This window comes from Scyliorhinus torazame, chromosome 1 (genome assembly GCF_047496885.1).
Source record: "Scyliorhinus torazame isolate Kashiwa2021f chromosome 1, sScyTor2.1, whole genome shotgun sequence".
NCBI classification, from domain to species: Eukaryota; Metazoa; Chordata; class Chondrichthyes; order Carcharhiniformes; family Scyliorhinidae; genus Scyliorhinus; species Scyliorhinus torazame.
The window spans coordinates 74,087,426-74,106,503 of NC_092707.1; the positions used below are offsets into that span (position 1 = coordinate 74,087,426).

General features: G+C 45.2%; 1 protein-coding gene across 1 annotated transcript in view; it reads right to left on the reverse strand.

The window, feature by feature from the left end:
* The window catches only part of LOC140408846 (mediator of RNA polymerase II transcription subunit 13-like), a 325,611-nt gene that overhangs the window by 21,557 nt on the left and 284,976 nt on the right, over positions 1-19,078 (reverse strand). Inside the window, exons 18-21 of the mRNA XM_072496607.1 lie at positions 12,724-12,900; positions 2,961-3,184; positions 1,258-1,450; positions 506-962 (exon numbers count right to left, since the gene is read on the reverse strand). Coding sequence (XP_072352708.1) covers positions 506-962; positions 1,258-1,450; positions 2,961-3,184; positions 12,724-12,900 — 1,051 coding nt within the window. The remainder of the gene's footprint in view (positions 1-505; positions 963-1,257; positions 1,451-2,960; positions 3,185-12,723; positions 12,901-19,078) is intronic.

Below are 19,078 nucleotides of genomic sequence, written 5' to 3' on the forward strand. Positions count from 1 at the left end.
CTTTATGACCATACACATTCCAACATTTTGTTCCATCTAAAGTCTAAAAGGCACACTTCAATTTCTGATATTCACACTTCCTAACCTGCCCCCCTTAAATCCTTGGGCTGCTTATTATGTAGAAATAATTGTACAAGGGCTTATCTGTGATATAATGTTTTATCAAAATTTCTCTAAACAAATGAATCATAGAATCCCTCCAGTGCAGGAGGCAGCCATTCAGCCCACTGAGTCTGCACCGACCCTCTGAAAGAGCATCCTACCTAGGGTCAGGTGCTCACCCTATCCCATAACCCAACACTAGGGGGCAATTTAGCATGGCCAATCCACCTAATCTGATCATCTTTGGACTGTGGGAGGAAACCCATGCAGACACACGGAGAAAGTGCAAACTCCACACAGTCACCCAGGCCGGAATCAAACCTGGGTTCCTGGCGCTGTGCTAACCACTGTACCGAGCTACCTCTAGAAATAATGAACAATGTCTACCTTATATCACACTTACCTCTCTTGTACTTCTTGCTGCTGTACAGAACTCTGGGTATCTGAATCTCCACTTCCACTAGGTGTACACCCTGGAGGTCTCTCCGTACTGGTACCTGTGCTACCACTCTGAGGAGCTCCAACAGTCCCACCAAATCCTGAAGAGGATGAGGTTGTCCCTGTCTGATGCAGAACTGGAGTAGTGGTTGTGGTAGTAGTGGAGGTAGTCGAAGTGGAGCTGGTACCTGTTGACCCACTTCCTATACCAGAGCTGCCAGTTGCTGCAGTACTACTGCCAGTGCTGGTTGTGGAAGTAGCTGTAGTGCCAGTTGTCACTGGCGCAGAAGTAACCCCTGTACCCGATGACGGTCCACTGCTTCCTGTTGCTGCCTGCCCCTGGGTAACAGAAGATGTTGTTGGTTGGTGCTTAGGTGGAATTAGCAGGCTGTTGTCCAGCTGAAGTGTAGCCAGGTAAGGTGCTGGATTGTAAGGGATAAAAGGAAGATTTACAGGATTAGTGAATTTGAACAACTGTTTGTCAGCAAATATCTCTCTTGTACAATCAAACAAATGGAAAAATCTGTGCTTCTTAAACATGACATTTAAATAAAAAATTTAAATCAATTAATTAATCTCAACCTCACAATTTAAACTCCTCCAGCTAAGATGCAAATTAAATTAATGCACTGCAAGACTGCTGAAGTTGGCATTCTTTAATGAGAATAGGTTGCCCATTCTTTTCAGAAAGTAGAAAAATTAATTATTTTTACTCACCCAAGTGATGGCGACAGACTTGAGCATAGAGTTTTAACTTGGCAAGATTGTCGTTCTCATCACTAACCCAGGTTTGAGAGAACCACTCATCAACAGATTCGTCTGCCAGCTTTTTTGCAGAACTCTTACCAACCCGCATAATTCCATCTCTCAATACTTTGCAGATAGGTCTATGCTCACCAAGTCTGCATGTCTGTTAAATCAAAAAAATATACTCGTCAATATGCAAATGCCGAGAATACTTTTGATCAAATGGGCAGAATGTGATTACAAACAATCTATTGGGCATTCCTGTTTTTCTGAAGTTCAAAGTGTACTTAAAATCCTACAAATGTCAACCACAAGTAGGTAACTTCAACACAATGTTAACAAGCTCTTAAAATCTGAATATTCAAATGACTAAATGTTAGCTTCTTTACTTTTGTAATCTGATATACAAGACTGCATTTTACACACTCCTACCGGCATGTTTTCTGAAGGGGTTGGGGGGGGGGGGGATATTTAAAACACCACTTCCCCACCCACCCAAGCCCCCATAATACAGGTAGCAGCGGGCGGCAAAATTAGCAGCCTGCCTGCCAAAATGGAGTGTCAATTAGGCTTATAATCAAGCCAACTAATCCTGATAATATGTTGCCCATAAAAGGATTGGCGTTGGGCAGGAATGGGCTAACCCCATTTTTTAAAAAAAATTATTTGGAAGACAGGAAGGGGCGGGTTCTAGCTTTGGGAAGTGCTCTTTACATATAAAAGGACTGCCCCCCCCCGGCTGAGATAGAACCCCAATGTTCTTCCTACCTGCCAGCTACATAAAACCCACCACCTCTCCGCAACAAGCCTATAGCCTCTCAGCCAAGGCCCTGGACATGTCGGTTTCCAGGGATCCATTGGGCTCCCTTCTGCTTCCTTGTTACAGTTCCAGCAGCACCCATTGACGTGTTCTGCCAGGACTGGTGAAGCTATGTCTCGAGGATGGGACTTCCTCCCGAGTGAGGGACAGAGGTTCCACAGCATCCCCGTTTAGCCCACCTGTAGTGCATTATGGCTGCGGGAGGTCTGGCCAAGTGGAGTCCAAGTCACTGAGTGTCTTTAAGACAGAGATGGATAGGTTCTTGAATAATGGGATCAGGGGTTATGGAGAGAAGGCAGGAGAGTGGGATGAGAAACAGATCAGCCATGATTGAATGGTGGAGCAAACTTTGGGCCAAATAGCCTAATTCTGCTCTTATGGCCCATGTGGGGTGGGTCCACCATCAGCCGCAATGCTCCCCCCCCCACTCCTTGTGCATAATATTCTGCCCATAATGTACTTCTATTAGTTCAAATTTGCTGTTTATATTTGAAGTTGTCAAGCAAGTTTGAACTGAGCATTGAATTCACAGTACAGCTGCATTACCCACTCATAGTTAAAGTTTCAGATCAAAATGTTCCCAGTTGTGGAGTTTCATTTCCAAAATACATTAGACTACTTCAAATGAAATGCACCAAATAAAAATTCCTGAACGTGTAAAATAATTAATTGCTGCTATTGCATTACCAATAACCTTAATATTTTTGTAACAATGATGCTGACCGAGATTCAAGAATATTAATTGACTTGGAATAATTAAAATTCTTGGAATTTTCTTGAAACTTTGTTACAGCAATATTCATACTGTATAGTTCTATATATTTCCTTCATGCTGTTCAGCATTTATTCTGACCTCATATACAGCGCTAAGATCCCTGAAGAAATTTTTGGCTCCAGTGAGCAAGGCCTCATTTTCTGGACAGACCACAATGTAGGCTACGTCACGCTGAGAACCGTATGGTTCAAGAAGCAGCTTCTCCCAAAAGGGCAGTGCAAAAGGAGAGATCATCAGGAAGTCTTTATCGTAGCCCAGAAGCAGTGTGGGAATAGGAAGTGGCTCTGGTGATTCTTCTGAACCTGAACAAAAGAGAATGGGGGAACATTAAGCTTTTTGAGGTAATAACAAGGTAATGTGCAAATCAACATTTTTATATGACAAGCTATTTCTCATGTATCATAGCATCATTAAATATAACTTCTAAAGAGCCAGCAGAATAATTTCTATTTATTGATATCTGTTAGTATCTCAGATCATATTTAAAACAATGTTTACAAGTTACCACATGTCTAATTGGAGCTGTACAATATTTTGAACACTTCCCATTACCTCTATTGTTTTGCTTTGGTAACCTTTTACAAATATGGATATGGCTCATCAAGTTTTGCGGTGTACATGAAATCCAATGTTACACTGAATATCAGAACAAACAATGTAGTATCAGGACATAGTGCTCAACTAGCTGGTATGCTCCATAGCCTTCTTCCATTTGACAAAGAGTCATCCAGTCTCAAAACGTTAACTCCGTTCTCTCTCCACAGATGCTGTAAGACCTGTTGAAATTATCCAGTATTTTCTGTTTTTGTTCTTATAGATGCCAGTAGTAATTGGCTTTTATCTTCCATTTCTTCTACCTCATCTCAGTCTCTCAACATAGCTTTTTATTCCCTTTTCTCATGCATACATTGTGTTGACTTTTGAAAGCCTCTTAAGTTATTTGGCTCAACAGTTTCCTGTGGTAGCAAGTTCCACATTCTAATCACGGAGTAAGGAAATTTCTCCTCATTTCGCCACTGGATATATAAGTAATTATATCATATTTATGGCCCCAAGTGTTAGATTCTCTCCATGTCAACCCCGTTCAAGTCATTCATAATTTGAAAGCCCTCTATTGATCGCCTAAGTTTTTTTTTGGAAGGACAAAGACATGCATTCTGACATCTCTGATCTCTCAGTTCTGCTACCATCCTTGTAAATCGCTTTAACATTTTCGTCATGTAATTGCGTACTCTGAAAATTTTCTAAAATCTTCCTGTATCATGTTCTTCCATGTTACCTATACTCTACCAGTTTGGTATCTTCTACAAATTTTTGATGCAAGGTGATGGCTACAAAATCACTAGTATAAATTACGAGTAACAGCGGTACCGTGGAGTCATAATTTTTAAATCTTCCATCTGAATAATGGCCTTTTCTTTTTTATTATTTTATCTAATTTGCGATCCATTCAACTGTTTGTTCTCAGGTTCCACATATCCAAACTTTTGTAACAAGCCTATCTTGTGATGCCTTACCCAGGACCTTTTGAAAATATGACATCTACTGCATTTATCCTCTTCTATTCTTTGTTATCTTTCAAACAATTCTTTAGTTAAACATGGCTCACACTCTTTTAGAATTAATGCTGGCTGTTTTATATTTTCTGTTTCTTGGTGCTCTTCAATCACTTACTTTAATATTGATTCATTAATTAATCTTTAGTTAGTACTGCTGCTTCACCTTCCATCCTAAAATGCTTTCTATCTTGCAATATTTAGTTGCCAATCCTGATCTCTCTGCAATCTAGATTCAGCCATCCTAGTAAAACGGCATCCTCTCCTCAAATTATTGCCTACAATTCATCCATTTTGTCAATATTTTTATGGGATATGGGCATCGCTAGCCAGACCTGCATTCAATAATAATAATAATAATCTTTATTAGTGACACAAGTAAGCTTACATTAACACTGCAATGAAGTTACTGTGAAAATCCCCTACTCACCACACTCCGGCGCCTGTTCAGGTACACGGAAGGAGAATGCAGAATGTCAAATTCACCTAAGAAGCACGTCTTTCAGGCCTTGTGGGAGGAAACCAGAGTTCCCGGAGGAAACCCACGCAGACACAGGGAGAATGTGCAGACTCCGCACAGTGACTCAAGCCGGAAATTGAATGGTGAGCAATAGTGCTAACCATTGTGCTACCGAATAAGTGGTCTTGAGGTGGCGGTGATGGTCAACCGCCTTCTTGAACCCCCGCAATCCACGAGGTGCAGATACACTCACAGTGCTGCTAGGAAGGGAACTCTAAAAGTGTGATCCAGCAGTGAGGAATGGTGATATAGGTGCAGGTCAGAATGGTGTAGGTCTTGAAGGGGATCTTGCAGATTGTTGTGTTCCAGTGCATCTACTCCCCTTGTCTATCTAGGTGGTAGAGGTTGCGGGTTTGGAAAGAGATTTGGGGAGTTGCAACAGCGCATCCTGAATATACAACACTTATCGGTGGTGGAGGGAGTGAATGCTTAGGTTGGCAGAGGGAGTGCTAATTAAGCAAACAGCTTTGGCCTGGATAGTTTTGAGTTTCTTCCAAGATGTTAGGACTGCACTCATCCAGACAATTGGAAGTGATGTTGGCACACTGCTGATTTGTGTCTTGCAGATGATAAACAGGCTTTGGAAAATTAGGAGGCAAGTTCCTCGTTTAAGAATTCCCAGCCTCTGACCTGCTCTTGTAACCACACTATTCATATGGCTAGTCCAGTTCAGTTTCTGGTCAGTGGCAGCCCCCAGATGTTGATTGTGGGGGATCTGGCGAAGGTAATGCTAGTAAATGTCAAGAGCAATTGCTAACATTCGCTCTTCTGCCTGGCAATGGCAATTGCCTGGCATTTCTGTGTTGTGAAAGTCACTTGCCACTTACCAGCCTAAGTTGCATTTTGTCTAGATCTTGCTGCAATTGGCACGGCCTGCTTCAATATCTGGGAAGTTGCAAACGGTATTATACAATGCACAAATCAGCGAACATCCCCATTTCTGACCTTACTAGTGGAGGTAACGTCACTCAGAAGCAGCGGACGGTGCTACGACCTAGGAGACTACACTGAGGAACTTCTGGAGTGATGTCTCAGGACTGGGGTAATTAACCTCCAACAACCAGAACCATCTTCCTTCGTGCTAGGTATGATTCCGGCCAGTGTCAGGTTTTCCCCTAGATTCCTACTGACTTCAATTTTGCCAGGGTTCCTTAATTCCACACTTGGTCAAATGCTGCCTTGATGTCAAAGGCAGTCACCATTACCTCATCTCTGGAATTCAGCTCTTTTTGCTCATGTTTGGCCCAAGGATGTGATGAGGTCGGAATGGGCATCCATTTATTGTGAGACCCTTCCATGAGGGAAACATCCTCTCAGCATTTACCCTGTCAAGCCCCTTTAGAATTTGATATGCTTAAATGAGATTACCTCTCAACTCTTCTAAATTCCAATGAGCAGAGTCCCAAATCTGTTTAACATTTGCTCATAAGACAATCCCCCCATACTGGGTATCATCCATCCTAGTGAACCCGTGAATCATCCATGAAATAATATCTTTCCTTAAATAAGGGGACCAAAGCTCTTCACAGTACTCCATATGTGGTCTCACCAATACCTTGTACAGTTGCAGTAAGACTTCTCTACTCTTATACTCCAACTCTCTTGAAATAAGGGCCAACATTTCATTAGCCTTCCTGATGACCTGCTGCATCTGCGTGGTAGCTTTGTGTGTTCTGTGCAGAAGTACCCAAAGTCCCTTTGTGTTGCAGTTTTCTGCAGTTTTTCTCCATTTAAAAAACTGTTCTTTTGATCTCCCTTCCAAAATAAACTTCACATTTTCCCACATTATACTCCATTTGCCAACTTCTTGCCCACTTACTTAACCTATCAATATCTCTTGTCAAACAGTTTGCATCCATCTTGCAACTTGTCTTTCCACCTATTTTGTGTCAGCTGTAACTTTGGCTACAGTACATTTGCTTCCTTCCTCCTCAACGTATATTGTAAACAGTTGCGTTCCGAGCACTGATCCCTGTGGAACCCCACTGATCATCAGTCACCAACCTGAAAAATAACCTCATATCCCCTTTCCATGCCAATATTCTACCTCCAACACCGTGGGCTCTTATCAAGGGCTCATATGACTCAACCTTTTGAGGTATCTTGTTGAACGCCTTCTGTGAGTCCAAATGCAACCCATCTACTGGTTTCTTTCTATCCACTCATGTTGAGACTTCCTTGAAAAACTCTAAGTTTGGCAGACACTATTTCCTTTTCATGAATCCATGCTGATTCTGCTCGATTAGGTTATGATTTTCCAAATGTGCTATTACTTCCTTAATAACGGATTCCAATATTTTTCCAGCAATAGATGTTAGGTTAGTCAGCCTAGAGTCAGGCGTTTTTCGCCTCCCTCCCTTTTTGAATAGGTGTGTCACATTGGCAGTTTTCCTATCCTCCAGTACTTGTCCAGAATCCAAGAATATTTGGAAAATTACAACCTATGCATCCACTATCTCGGTAGCTACTTTTAGGATCCGAGGATGCAAGCGATCAGTGCAACGGGACTTATCTCTTTCAACCCATTAGTATGACGAATACTACGTCTCTACTTCTCTAGTAATGGTGATGATATTTAATCCCTCCCCCGCATTCTTTAATATTAATGGAATGTTCAAAGTATCTTCCACCGTAAAAACTGATGCAAAATATCTGTTTAATTCTTCTGCCATTTCCTTGTTTCCCATAACTACTTCCCCAGATTTATTTTCTAAGGGGCCTATGTTCACTTTTACCTCTCTCTTCCTTTTTATATATTAAAGCAGCTCTGGTCAGTTTCTATATTCCTCAATAGGTTGGTCCTAGTAGTTTATTTTCTATTATCTTTTTAGTCCTCCTTTGCTGTATCCCAGTCTTCGGGGCCATCACTGACCTTTGCCTCCTGATATGCTTTTTCTTTTAATTTCATTATCTCAACTTCCTTGGTTAACCACGGTTGCTTTATCCCGCTCTTAAAATTGTTCCCCCTTACTGTGATATATCTTTTTTGAAAGTCATGAATTACTCCTTAAATGTCTGCCACTGTTAGATTTCTGCCTTTCCTTCTAATCTATCCGCCCAGTCCACTTTAGATAACTCTATCCTCACTTCATTATTTCCCTTTATTTTTTGTTTACGACCCAAGTGGAAGCATCATAGATAAGAGTTATAGAGACATGGTCACATCGAAGGTGCAGGCAGACAGATGGGTGACCGCTAGAAAGGACAGGCAGGCAGTCAGTGCAGGAATCCCCTGCGGCTGTCCCCCTCTCTAACAGGTGTACCGTTTTGGATACTGTTGAGGGGGATAGCCTATCAGGGGGAAACAATAGCAATCAGAACACCGGGACCACAACTGGTTCTGTTGCTCCACACGGTAGGGCAATGCAGGAGAGCGATAGTTATAGGGGACTCTATAGTATAGTCACAGATGGGCGCTTCTGTGGATGTGAGACTCCAGGATGGTATGTTGCCTCCCTGGTGCCAGGGTCAAGGATGTCTCTGAATGAACACAGGACATCCTGAAGGGGGAGGGTGAACAGCCAGAGGTCGTAGTACACATAGGTACTAACGACATAGGCAGGAAGAGTGATGCGGTCCTGCAGGAGGAGTTCAGGGAGTTAGGTAGTAAGCTAAGAAGTAGGACCTCTAGGGTTGCAATCTCAGGATTACTTCCTGTGCCACATGCCAGTGAGGCTAGAAATAGGACGGTAGCGCAGCTAAACGCGTGGTGTCGGAGGGAGCGTTTCAGATTTCTGGACCATTGGGATCTCATCCTGGGCAGGTGGGACCTGCATAAGAAGGACGGCTTGCATTTAAATTGGAGGGGCACCGATATCCTGGCTGGGAGGTTTGCTAGAGTCACCCGGGAGGATTTAAACTAGTATGGCAGGGGTGTGAGAACCAGAATGTTAGCTTAGGAGGTGTCATAACTGAAGGGGAAATAGAGAACCAAAATAAGAGAACAACATCACCCTCAGGCAGAGCAAAAATGGGAACAAGTGTGAGAAGGGAGGTGGTCAATGCAGGATTGAGGATGTTGTACCTAAATGCGCGCAGTATACGGAACAAGGTAAATGAGCTTGTTGCGCACATTGAATTGGCCAGTACGATGTGGGCATCACAGAGACGTGGCTGCAAGGGCATCAGGGCTGGGATCTAAATATCCAAGGATGTGTGTCCTATCGAAAGTTTAGCCAGATGGGCAAAGGGGGCAGGGTTGCATTGATCGTCAGGAATGAAGTTAAGTCGATATAGGATCAGAAGGCATAGAATCTCTGAGGGTAGAGTTGAACCGCAAACTCCCTGATGGGAGTTATGTACAGGCCCTCCTCCAGCAGTAGTCAGGATGTGGGACAGAAAATAAATCACGTGATAGAAAAGGCATGTAAAAAAGGCAATATCACATTAATCATGGGGGACTTCAATATGCAGGTGGACTAGGAAAATCAAGTTTGATAGTGGATCCTAAGAAAAGGAATTTGTGGAATGTCCAAGAGATGTTTTTTGGAGCAGCTTGTGACAGAGCCTACTAGGGAACAGGCAATTCTGGATTTGGTGATGTGTAATGAGGCAGACTTGATTAGGGCACTTGAGGTGAAGGAACCCTTAGGGAGCAGTGACCACAATATGATAGAATTTACCCTGCAGTTTGAGAGGGAGAAGCTGGAGTCAGATGTAACGGTATTACAATTAAATAAGAGTAACTACAAAAACATGAGGGAGGAGCTGGCCAGAGTTGATTGGACAAGGAGCCTAGCAGGGAAGACAGTGGAACAGCAATGGCAGGATTATTCGGGAGGCACAACAGAAATTCATTGCAAGGAGGGGAAACATGCTAAGGGGAGGACAAGGCGTCCACAGCTGATGAGGGAAGTCAAGGACAGCATAAAAGCAAAAGAAAAAGCATACAGTGGCGAGGATTAGGGGGAAGCCAGAGGATTGGGAAGCCTTTAAAAGCGAGCAGAGGACAACTAAAAAAGCAATAACGTGGGAGAAAATTAAATAGGAGTGCAAGCTAGCTAGTAATATAAAGGAAGATAGGAAGAATTTAAAAAATATATATCAAAGGTAAGGGGGGCAAAAATAAACATTGGACCACTGGAAAATGTGGCTGGAGAAGTAATAATAGGAAACAACGGGCAGAGGAACTGAAAAGTTACTTTCACAGTGGAAGACACCAGTGTGATGCCAGAGCTCCAGGAGAATCAGGGGACAGAGGGGAGTGCAGTAACCACCATTAAGGAGTAGGTTCTGGTGAAACTGAAAGGTCTGAAGGTGGATAAGTCACCTGGACCGGATGGACTACACCCAGAGGTTCTAAGAGATAGCTGAGAAGATTGGAGGCATTGGTGGTGATCTTTCAGGCATCACTGGAGGCAGGAAGGGTCCCAGAGGACTGGAAAGTGGCTAATGTAACACAGCTGTTTAAGGGAGGGAGGCAGAAGACGGGAAATTATAGGCCAGTTAGCCTGACTTTGGTCATTGGTAAGATTTGAGAGTCCATTATTAAGGATGAAATTACGGAGTGCTTGGGAGTGCATGATAAAATAGGACTGAGCCAGCACGGCTTCATCAAGGGGAGGTCATGTTTAACAAATCTGTTAGAGTTCTTTGAAGAAGTAACAAGGAAGTTAGACAAAGGAGAATCAGTGGATGTGATTTATTTAGAGTTCCAGAAGGCCTATGACAAGGTGCCGCATAGGAGATTGTTAAATAAGTTAAGAGCTCATGGTGTTAAGAGTAAGATCCCGGCATGGATATAGGATTGGCTGACTGGCAGAAGGCAGAGATAAAGGGGTCTTTTCCAGAATGGCAGCCGGTGACTCGTGGTGTGCCTCAGGGGTCGGTGCTGGGACCACAAGTTTACACAATATACATTAATGATCTGGAAGAAGGAACTGAAGGCACTGTTGCTAAGTTTGCAGATGATACAAAGGTCTGTAGAGGGACAGGTAGTATTGAGGAAACAGGCGGGCTGCAGAAGGACCTGGACAGGCTAGTAGAGTGGGCAAAGTGGCAGATGGAATACAATGTGGAAAAGTGTGAGGCTATGCACTTTGGAAGGATGAATGGAGGCATAGACTATTTTCTAAATGGTGAAATGCTTAGGAAATCTGAAGCACAAAGGGACTTGGGAGTCCTTGTTCACGAGTCTCTTAAATTTAAAGTGCAGGTTCAGTCGGCAGTTAAGGCGGCAAATGCAATGTTAGCATTCATGTCGAGAGGGCTAGAATACAAGACCACGGATGTACTTCTGAGGCTGTATAAGGCTCTGGTCAGACCCCATTTGGAGTAGTGAGAGCAGTTTTGGGCCCGTACCTCAGGAAAGATGTGCTGGTCTTGGAAAGGGTCCATTGGAGGTTCACAAGAATGATCCCTGGAATGAAGAACTTGTCCTATGAGGAATGGTTGAGAACTCTGGGTCTGTACTAGTTGGAGTTTAGAAGGATGCAGGGGATCTTATTGAAACTTACAGGATACTGCAAGGCCTGGATAGTGGACGTGGAGAGGGTGTTTCCACTTGTAGGAAAATCTAGCAGAGAACACAATCTCAGACTAAAAGGACGATCCTTTAAAACAGAGATGAGGAGGAATTTCTTCAGCCAGAGGGTGGTACTTCTGTGGAACTCTTTGCCACAGAAGGCTGTGGGGGCCAATTCACTGAGTGTCTTTAAGACAGAGATTGATAGGTTCTTGATTAATAAGGGGATCAGGGGTTATGGGGAGAAGGCAGGAAAATGGGGATGAGAAAAATATCAGCCATGATTGAATGGTGGGGCAGACCCGATGGGCCGAGTGGCCTAATTTTGCTCCTATGTCTTATGATCTTATGGTGGTAGACATTGAGGACCTTCACCAAGCGTATATGCTGTGCCCTTGCCATCTTCAAATGCTTCTTCAAAATGACATTCAGAATGGAAGAGTGCTGGTTCACTAGCTGAGGGAGCGTTGTAGTTTGTAATCAGTGGGAGGATTCATAATCCCATGTTTGACCTGAAGAAGCTTCACGGGATTTGAGTCTATGTTTTGGATTCCCATGGCAACTGCCTCCCAACTGTGAACCACTGTACTGTTCCTCTCCTGAGTCTACCGGTGGGACAGGACATGCTCAGGTACAGTGGAATCTGAGACATGTGGTAGAAGATACTACTGCATGCATTGCTCTACCTATGGTTTAAATTATTTTTTAATCAATTTCCTTAAATTAAATTATTTATTTGATTTAATAACTACTTTACTTTTTTTCACCATGAATTTAGCCAATCTCTTTCCCCTCATTATTCTTATTTTTTGCTTTATATTGTCCTTTACTTTCCTGATTCTTTGTTATGGTTCTATTGTTTATGGCTGTTTTAAATCTTATTTCAAGTTATTCCTTTCTATCAGACCTTGGCTCTGGCCTGGTTTAGGTTCAACAGTTCCACTGATGCAACTCCCAGTCTCGGCCCCAGTGTCCCATTTTCTGCACTTCTTTTCGCACATATTCAGTTTTAAAACATGCCTATCTCATTTAATGTGCATGCCAATATAATTCTATTGATATCTATATCAAGCGGTATGAAAGTGTGGGAATACAATCTATAACATTTTGGAAATGCTTTAATTTGCACAATAATCCCATAGAGTACAATCAGAAAGCAGATAAAATAATTGCAACGCTTGGTTAGTGAATTTCATATTACCAGAATTCCATATTGAGGCAATTTAATTAGGAAAAGAAAACAACCCAAAAATAGTAAATTGAAATTCTGGATTATGTATAAAAATGGAGACAAGACTTTACCATAGGATCCTCTGCCTATCTTGTGGAACTGTTGCCAGGTGAGAGGTCCTTGCACATGTTGGATATTCTCCCATGTCCTTCCTGTCCGTTTCTTCTGAATGGCATCTTGTAGAAAAGGCTGCAGTGATACCAGCATATGGACCACATCCTGGGATGATAGGATGCTTACATCCAGAACTGCAGGTAAGAAATTCAGTTATTGTAATACGTTAAAGGTCCCTCTCTGGGACACACATTCACCACTATCAATATTTTGAAATAATGTACACAAACTATATTTTGCGACGTAACCTCATTCTAAGAAAAAAAAACACCCTTAATTCTTCTGCCCATGCAAACGAGGACTCAATCTCCTGCGACCCCAACTCCATGTTTGAACCTGTCTAAGCACTGAAATGAACCGATCAAAGTCAAAATCCAATTAAAATCAAATGGATGTTATTATGGTGCACTCTGTACTCATCCTTCTCGACATGCCTTGACTAGGATTTCAGTCACCGGTTTCTCTTGGTTTTAGTTTTTGACTGATTACTTAATGGTGAAACACTAATGTTTTTTTATGTAAAAGGCACTATATTAATGCAAGTTGTTATTGAAGCTTCAAGAACGATATGAACCCAAGTAATTTATTTTAGTAGAGGTTGAAGATATATTTAGCTTTAGTGAATACTGTATTTAAAAAATGTTTTAGAGTACCCAATTCATTTTTTCAAATTAAGGGGCAATTTAGTGTGGCCAATCCACCTACCCTGCACATCTTTGGGTTGTGGGGGCGGAACCCACGCAAACACAGGGAGAATGTGCAAACTCCACACGGACAGTGACCCAGAGCCAGGATCGAACCTGGCTCCTCGGCACCGTGAGGCAGCAGTGCTAACCACTGTGCCACCGTGCTGCCCTGTGAATACGTATTTTGATGAATTTTCACATTCAATTAATAACACCCTTGCTGGAGGATTCAAAAACTTGAATAAGTATTGTGGTGGAGGCTGGATTCAGTGGCAAGGGAGGTGGATCTCACGACTGAAAATAAAGTGATTCAGTATTAATAGCGTTCAAGTGGGGAAAATGCTAGTTTATCAATAGCAATATCAAACAAGAAATCCAGCATCAGAGGTGCATGATGGGTTGAAGTGAATGGTGGGGATGAAGAGCTTTGTGTTGTGAACACAACAACCCTGTGCCAACAAATCATGAAGTTCTGGATGGCGTGCAACATTTCTGACTTTTGAATAATGAGGATAGTTTCATTCCAATCACAACTTCACCACTGACCTTTCATTTCAGATTACATCAAAATTTGCATGTCGTTTTCTACTAAGAATTTACTTGAAATGAAGTATTTCTTGTATATGGCACACTCTTTTCAAACATTACTATATTCAAATGCAAGAGCCATTCATATATCCTAGTTCCTAACACATCTTCCAATGCAAAATAGCATATGTCAGTTGATGGCTTTTCATTTGAAATGCACATACACTGCAGATCAACAGGGACATTTTTACTCTCCCTGCAGGGCAGGGAACATGGACGCATCTAATTTGGAGTGGATGCACTGACTGCTCCATTCCAGGCACTCTGAAATATTAAAGCCAATTGATCTGTACGAAGAAACGTCCTTAAGCGTCCATTCCATCTGAATGTTGTACTCAATGCCACCGTTCGAAATCAGCTACATTTCAGACATCACAACACTGTAGTTCTGCACTGCCACAAAAGCCTCCAGAACTAACATCTTATTTTCAAATGCACCATAAACCAGGCATTGTCAAACTCAGGGGCGCGACGCCGTCCGTCGCGGCGTTCCCGATCGCGCAAATCTGCACGCAACAGCCGCAGCATTCGGCTGTTAATAACGCCGGCAGCAAGCGGCCTTCAAAATGGCCGTGAACATGTTAAAAAAATTGCGGCCGCACTGCGCATGCATGCCCGATCAGCGGCGCACATGCGTAAGACTATGCGCATGCGCGCCGATGATCGGGCACGCATGCACAGTGCGGCCGCTTTTAAAAAAAATAACCGTCGCAGCTTTTTGTTTTACAAGTTGGGGGGGGGGGTTTAATTCATTTAATTTTTTTTTTTCATTTATTTAATTTTTATATTTTTTGCAAGTTCACGGCAGTTTTATTTGATAAAATTTTACAGGAAAAAATGCAGAACTTTGAACAGGTGGAGACTCGATACTTTCCGACACTGGAAGGCTTCACCTTCATTCAACAGGTTCCATTGGAGGAGTGTGTACAAGGGCCAAAGGGACCAAAAACCATTTCCTCAATTTTTGTCAGCAGAAAACAAGGCAAGAGAAAATGGTGGGTCACGCCGGCCGGCGCGGGTCGCGAAGGTCGGCCGGCGCGGGTCGCGAGGGTCGGCCGGCGCGGGTCGCGAGGGTCGGCCGGCGCGGGTCGCGAGGGTCGGCCGGCGCGGGTCGCGAGGGTCGGCCGGCGCGGGTCGCGAGGGTCGGCCGGCGCGGGTCGCGAAGGTCGGCCGGCTCGGGTCGCGAAGGACGGCCGGCGCGGGTCGCGAAGGTCGGCCGGCGCGGGTCGCGAAGGTCGGCCGGCGCGGGTCGCGAAGGTCGGCCGGCGCGGGTCGGCCGGCGCGGGTCGCGAGGGTCGGCCGGCGCGGGTCGCGAAGGTCGGCCGGCGCGGGTCGGCCGGCGCGGGTCGCGAGGGTCGGCCGGCGCGGGTCGCGAAGGTCGGCCGGCTCGGGTCGCGAAGGACGGCCGGCGCGGGTCGCGAAGGTCGGCCGGCGCGGGTCGCGAAGGTCGGCCGGCGCGGGTCGCGAAGGTCGGCCGGCGCGGGTCGCGAGGGTCGGCCGGCGCGGGTCGCGAGGGTCGGCCGGCGCGGGTCGCGAGGGTCGGCCGGCGCGGGTCGCGAGGGTCGGCCGGCGCGGGTCGCGAGGGTCGGCCGGCGCGGGTCGCGAGGGTCGGCCGGCGCGGGTCGCGAGGGTCGGCCGGCGCGGGTCGCGAGGGTCGGCCGGCGCGGGTCGCGAGGGTCGGCCGGCGCGGGTCGCGAGGGTCGGCCGGCGCGGGTCGCGAGGGTCGGCCGGCGCGGGTCGCGAGGGTCGGCCGGCGCGGGTCGCGAAGGTCGGCCGGCGCGGGTCGCGAAGGTCGGCCGGCGCGGGTCGCGAGGGTCGGCCGGCGCGGGTCGCGAGGGTCGGGCGGCGCGGGTCGCGAGGGTCGGCCGGCGCGGGTCGCGAAGGTCGGCCGGCTCGGGTCGCGAAGGACAGCCGGCGCGGGTCGCGAAGGTCGGCCGGCGCAGGTCGCGAAGGTCGGCCGGCTCGGGTCGCGAAGGACAGCCGGCGCGGGTCGCGAAGGTCGGCCGGCGCAGGTCGCGAAGGTCGGCCGGCGCGGGTCGCGAAGGTCGGCCGGCGCGGGTCGCGAAGGTCGGCCGGCGCGGGTCGCGAAGGTCGGCCGGCGCGGGTCGCGAAGGTCGGCCGGCGCGGGTCGCGAAGGTCGGCCGGCGCGGGTCGCGAAGGTCGGCCGGCGCGGGTCGCGAAGGTCGGCCGGCGCGGGTCGCGAAGGTCGGCCGGCGCGGGTCGCGAAGGTCGGCCGGCGCGGGTCGCGAAGGTCGGCCGGCGCGGGTCGCGAAGGTCGGCCGGCGCGGGTCGCGAAGGTCGGCCGGCGCGGGTCGCGAAGGTCGGCCGGCGAACAGAACGAGGAACATTCAACAGTACTCTTATGGATGCACAGTATAACTGACTAACTTAGTTATTTTACCATCTGCGAATTTTCAGATTCAAAATTGATTTAAAATATATGTAGCTGGGATTTTTTGGGTTAAAGCTAGGAATTGGCTTCCCTTTCCTTTTTTTTTAGATATAGAGGCATCTTTCAAAAGGTGTATTGTTAGTGCAACATTTTGACTCATCATGAGCAGTTAGCTTGGAATTTGTGCAGGAAGAGTGTCAAGATACTTAGCATTGGGAATAAGGTAACAACATACTGCAGCTCTAATATGGTTTTCTACAGTGGGGAAATTCAGACCAATTACTGTTCCTATATTCAACACAATTTTCAACTCTATCATGGAGAAAGAAAAGAGCACAACAAAGAAAGACCAGCATTATGCAAGTTTAAAAGTGACAAATCTACATTTTGGCCAAAATCACACACTCAACAAAAAAACTACATGGCAGCAAGATCTTTGTTAGAGGTCGACTCTGGTGAATTGTTAGTCAAACACATTTAAATAAGCACAGGAGAATAGATCAACAGGAATACATCAGTAGGTACCTAGTTTATAGATTTCCCCAAATTGCCAAACATCACTCAAGTGCATACAAAAGGCTCCAATTCAAACTTAGGCTGAAATCAACTCCATAAAGAAACAATGCAGCCCAGGTCTCTCTCAAAATCTGATGCAATGTAATGTACCTGCTCACACGTATTTCCTTTGAAGGTCTAAACTAATAATACACCAAGGCAGGGAAATAAGAGGATACACTAAGAAAGAAAGAAATCAAAAGTACAAACAGGAGATTTTCTTCGACATTTGTTGACAAATAATTTGTGCTCAAGATGCATTTGTCAGCATTATCATTAGGGCTAGGCTTGCACACTTGGTGCCATTTGGGAATCAACTTTCCCGATCAATAAGCAGAGCCAACTGGAAAGCGCAACTTTGTCCACTTTGCTTGTGTAAAACACTAAGGGCAGGATCTTCCTCTGTGGCAACAGTCACTCATTGTGATGTTCCCTGGGATAGTCAATTAATAGCCAGAGGTAAGGCTCATTGCCTAGTCAGAGGCCTTCCACCTTGAAGGGAGCAGCAAGCTGTATTGGTAGGTACAGAGATGCTTCAAAATGGAAGTGCCTGCTTTCCAACTTTTAAAATAATTGGATTTAGGGCTGCCACTGAGCCCTTCGATAGGTCAACCTATGGCTGTTGCAGCACCCGTGCAGGTGGAGAGCCAGGCCTGCCTGATGTGCAGGCACCCAGTTTGTCACTGGTAGGCCAGTCTAGGTCTATGTGCTCAACTCTTGCGGTGTGACATGAACGCACATCTTTCAGACTCGGAGATGTGTCTTCTGAACGGAAGCAAGTACAGTACCGTATAAGAGCAGAGGGATTTGGGGATATAGATTCACAGGACATTAAAGGCAGCACCATAAGTTGACAAAGGTAACAAATTTCTAGATTTTTTCCCATAAGAGGTATGAAAAATAAAAGCTCAGTTGTCATGATAAGTCTATGTAAAACAAAGGGCAATTTGGAGAAGGGCCAAACCCTAAAATCCAGACACATGTGATCCTTTGAAACCTAGGCACCTAACCCTTTCAGTCACTGGAATTCAAACATCTTTTTAAAAGGTATCGATCTCGACAAGGCCGTAACAAAATAGAGGTATAGAGTACAAAAAAGCAAATTATGATAAACCTTTAAAAACATTGTTCAACTATAATATGGTGTCTAATTCTGGGCACTGTACTTCGGAAGGACATGAAGGCTTTAGAGCGGATGCAGAAAAAAATTGAAAATGGTTCTGGAGAGAAGGGACTTCAGTTACATGGATAGACTAGAAAAGCAGGGGCTGGTCTCTGAAGAGAAGGGAAGCTTGAAAGGCAATTTGACAAGAACATAGAACATTACAGCGCAGTACAGGCCTTTCGGCCTTCAATGTTGCGCTGACTGTGAAACCACTCTAAGGCCCATCTACACTATTCCCTTATCGTCCATATGTCTATCCAATGACCATTTGAATGCCCTTAGTGTTGGTGAGTCCACTACTGTTGCAGGCAGGGCATTCCACACCCTTACTACTCTCCCGAGTAAAGAACCTACCTCTGACATCTGTCCTATATCTATCTCCCCTCAATTTAAAGCTATGTCCCCTCGTACTCGACAACACCATCCGAGTAAAAAGGCTCTCACTGTCCACCCTATCCAATCCTCTGATCATCTTGTATGCCTCAATTAAGAGGTGTTCAAAATTATTGAGGGGTCCAGACAGAGTAAACAGAGAGAAATTACATCTCAATCTTTCTGCCAATGGAAACAGAGGACACTGTATAAAGTGATTGACAAAAAATATCTGCAAGGCTAAGAGGATGATGGGACATGGAACCAGGCTCAGAATGTGACTGAGCCGATTTGCTTGCTCACAGGTAAATTCCCTGCAGGATTGGTTGGTCTGAATGTTTCCATGTACTTCACTAGTGACATCTACAGCCAATCATAAAAACAGTGAAACAGAACAAGCCAATCTCAACCTGATTTGCCCACCTTTGACCTGAATCCCTCGATACCCTCACTTCATTTTAGTCTTGAAAGTTTCAACTAACCGGACATCCACACAGCCTTTTAGGTTTGAGTCTTAGACATTTTCATAAAATTCCTACAGTGCAGAAGGAGTT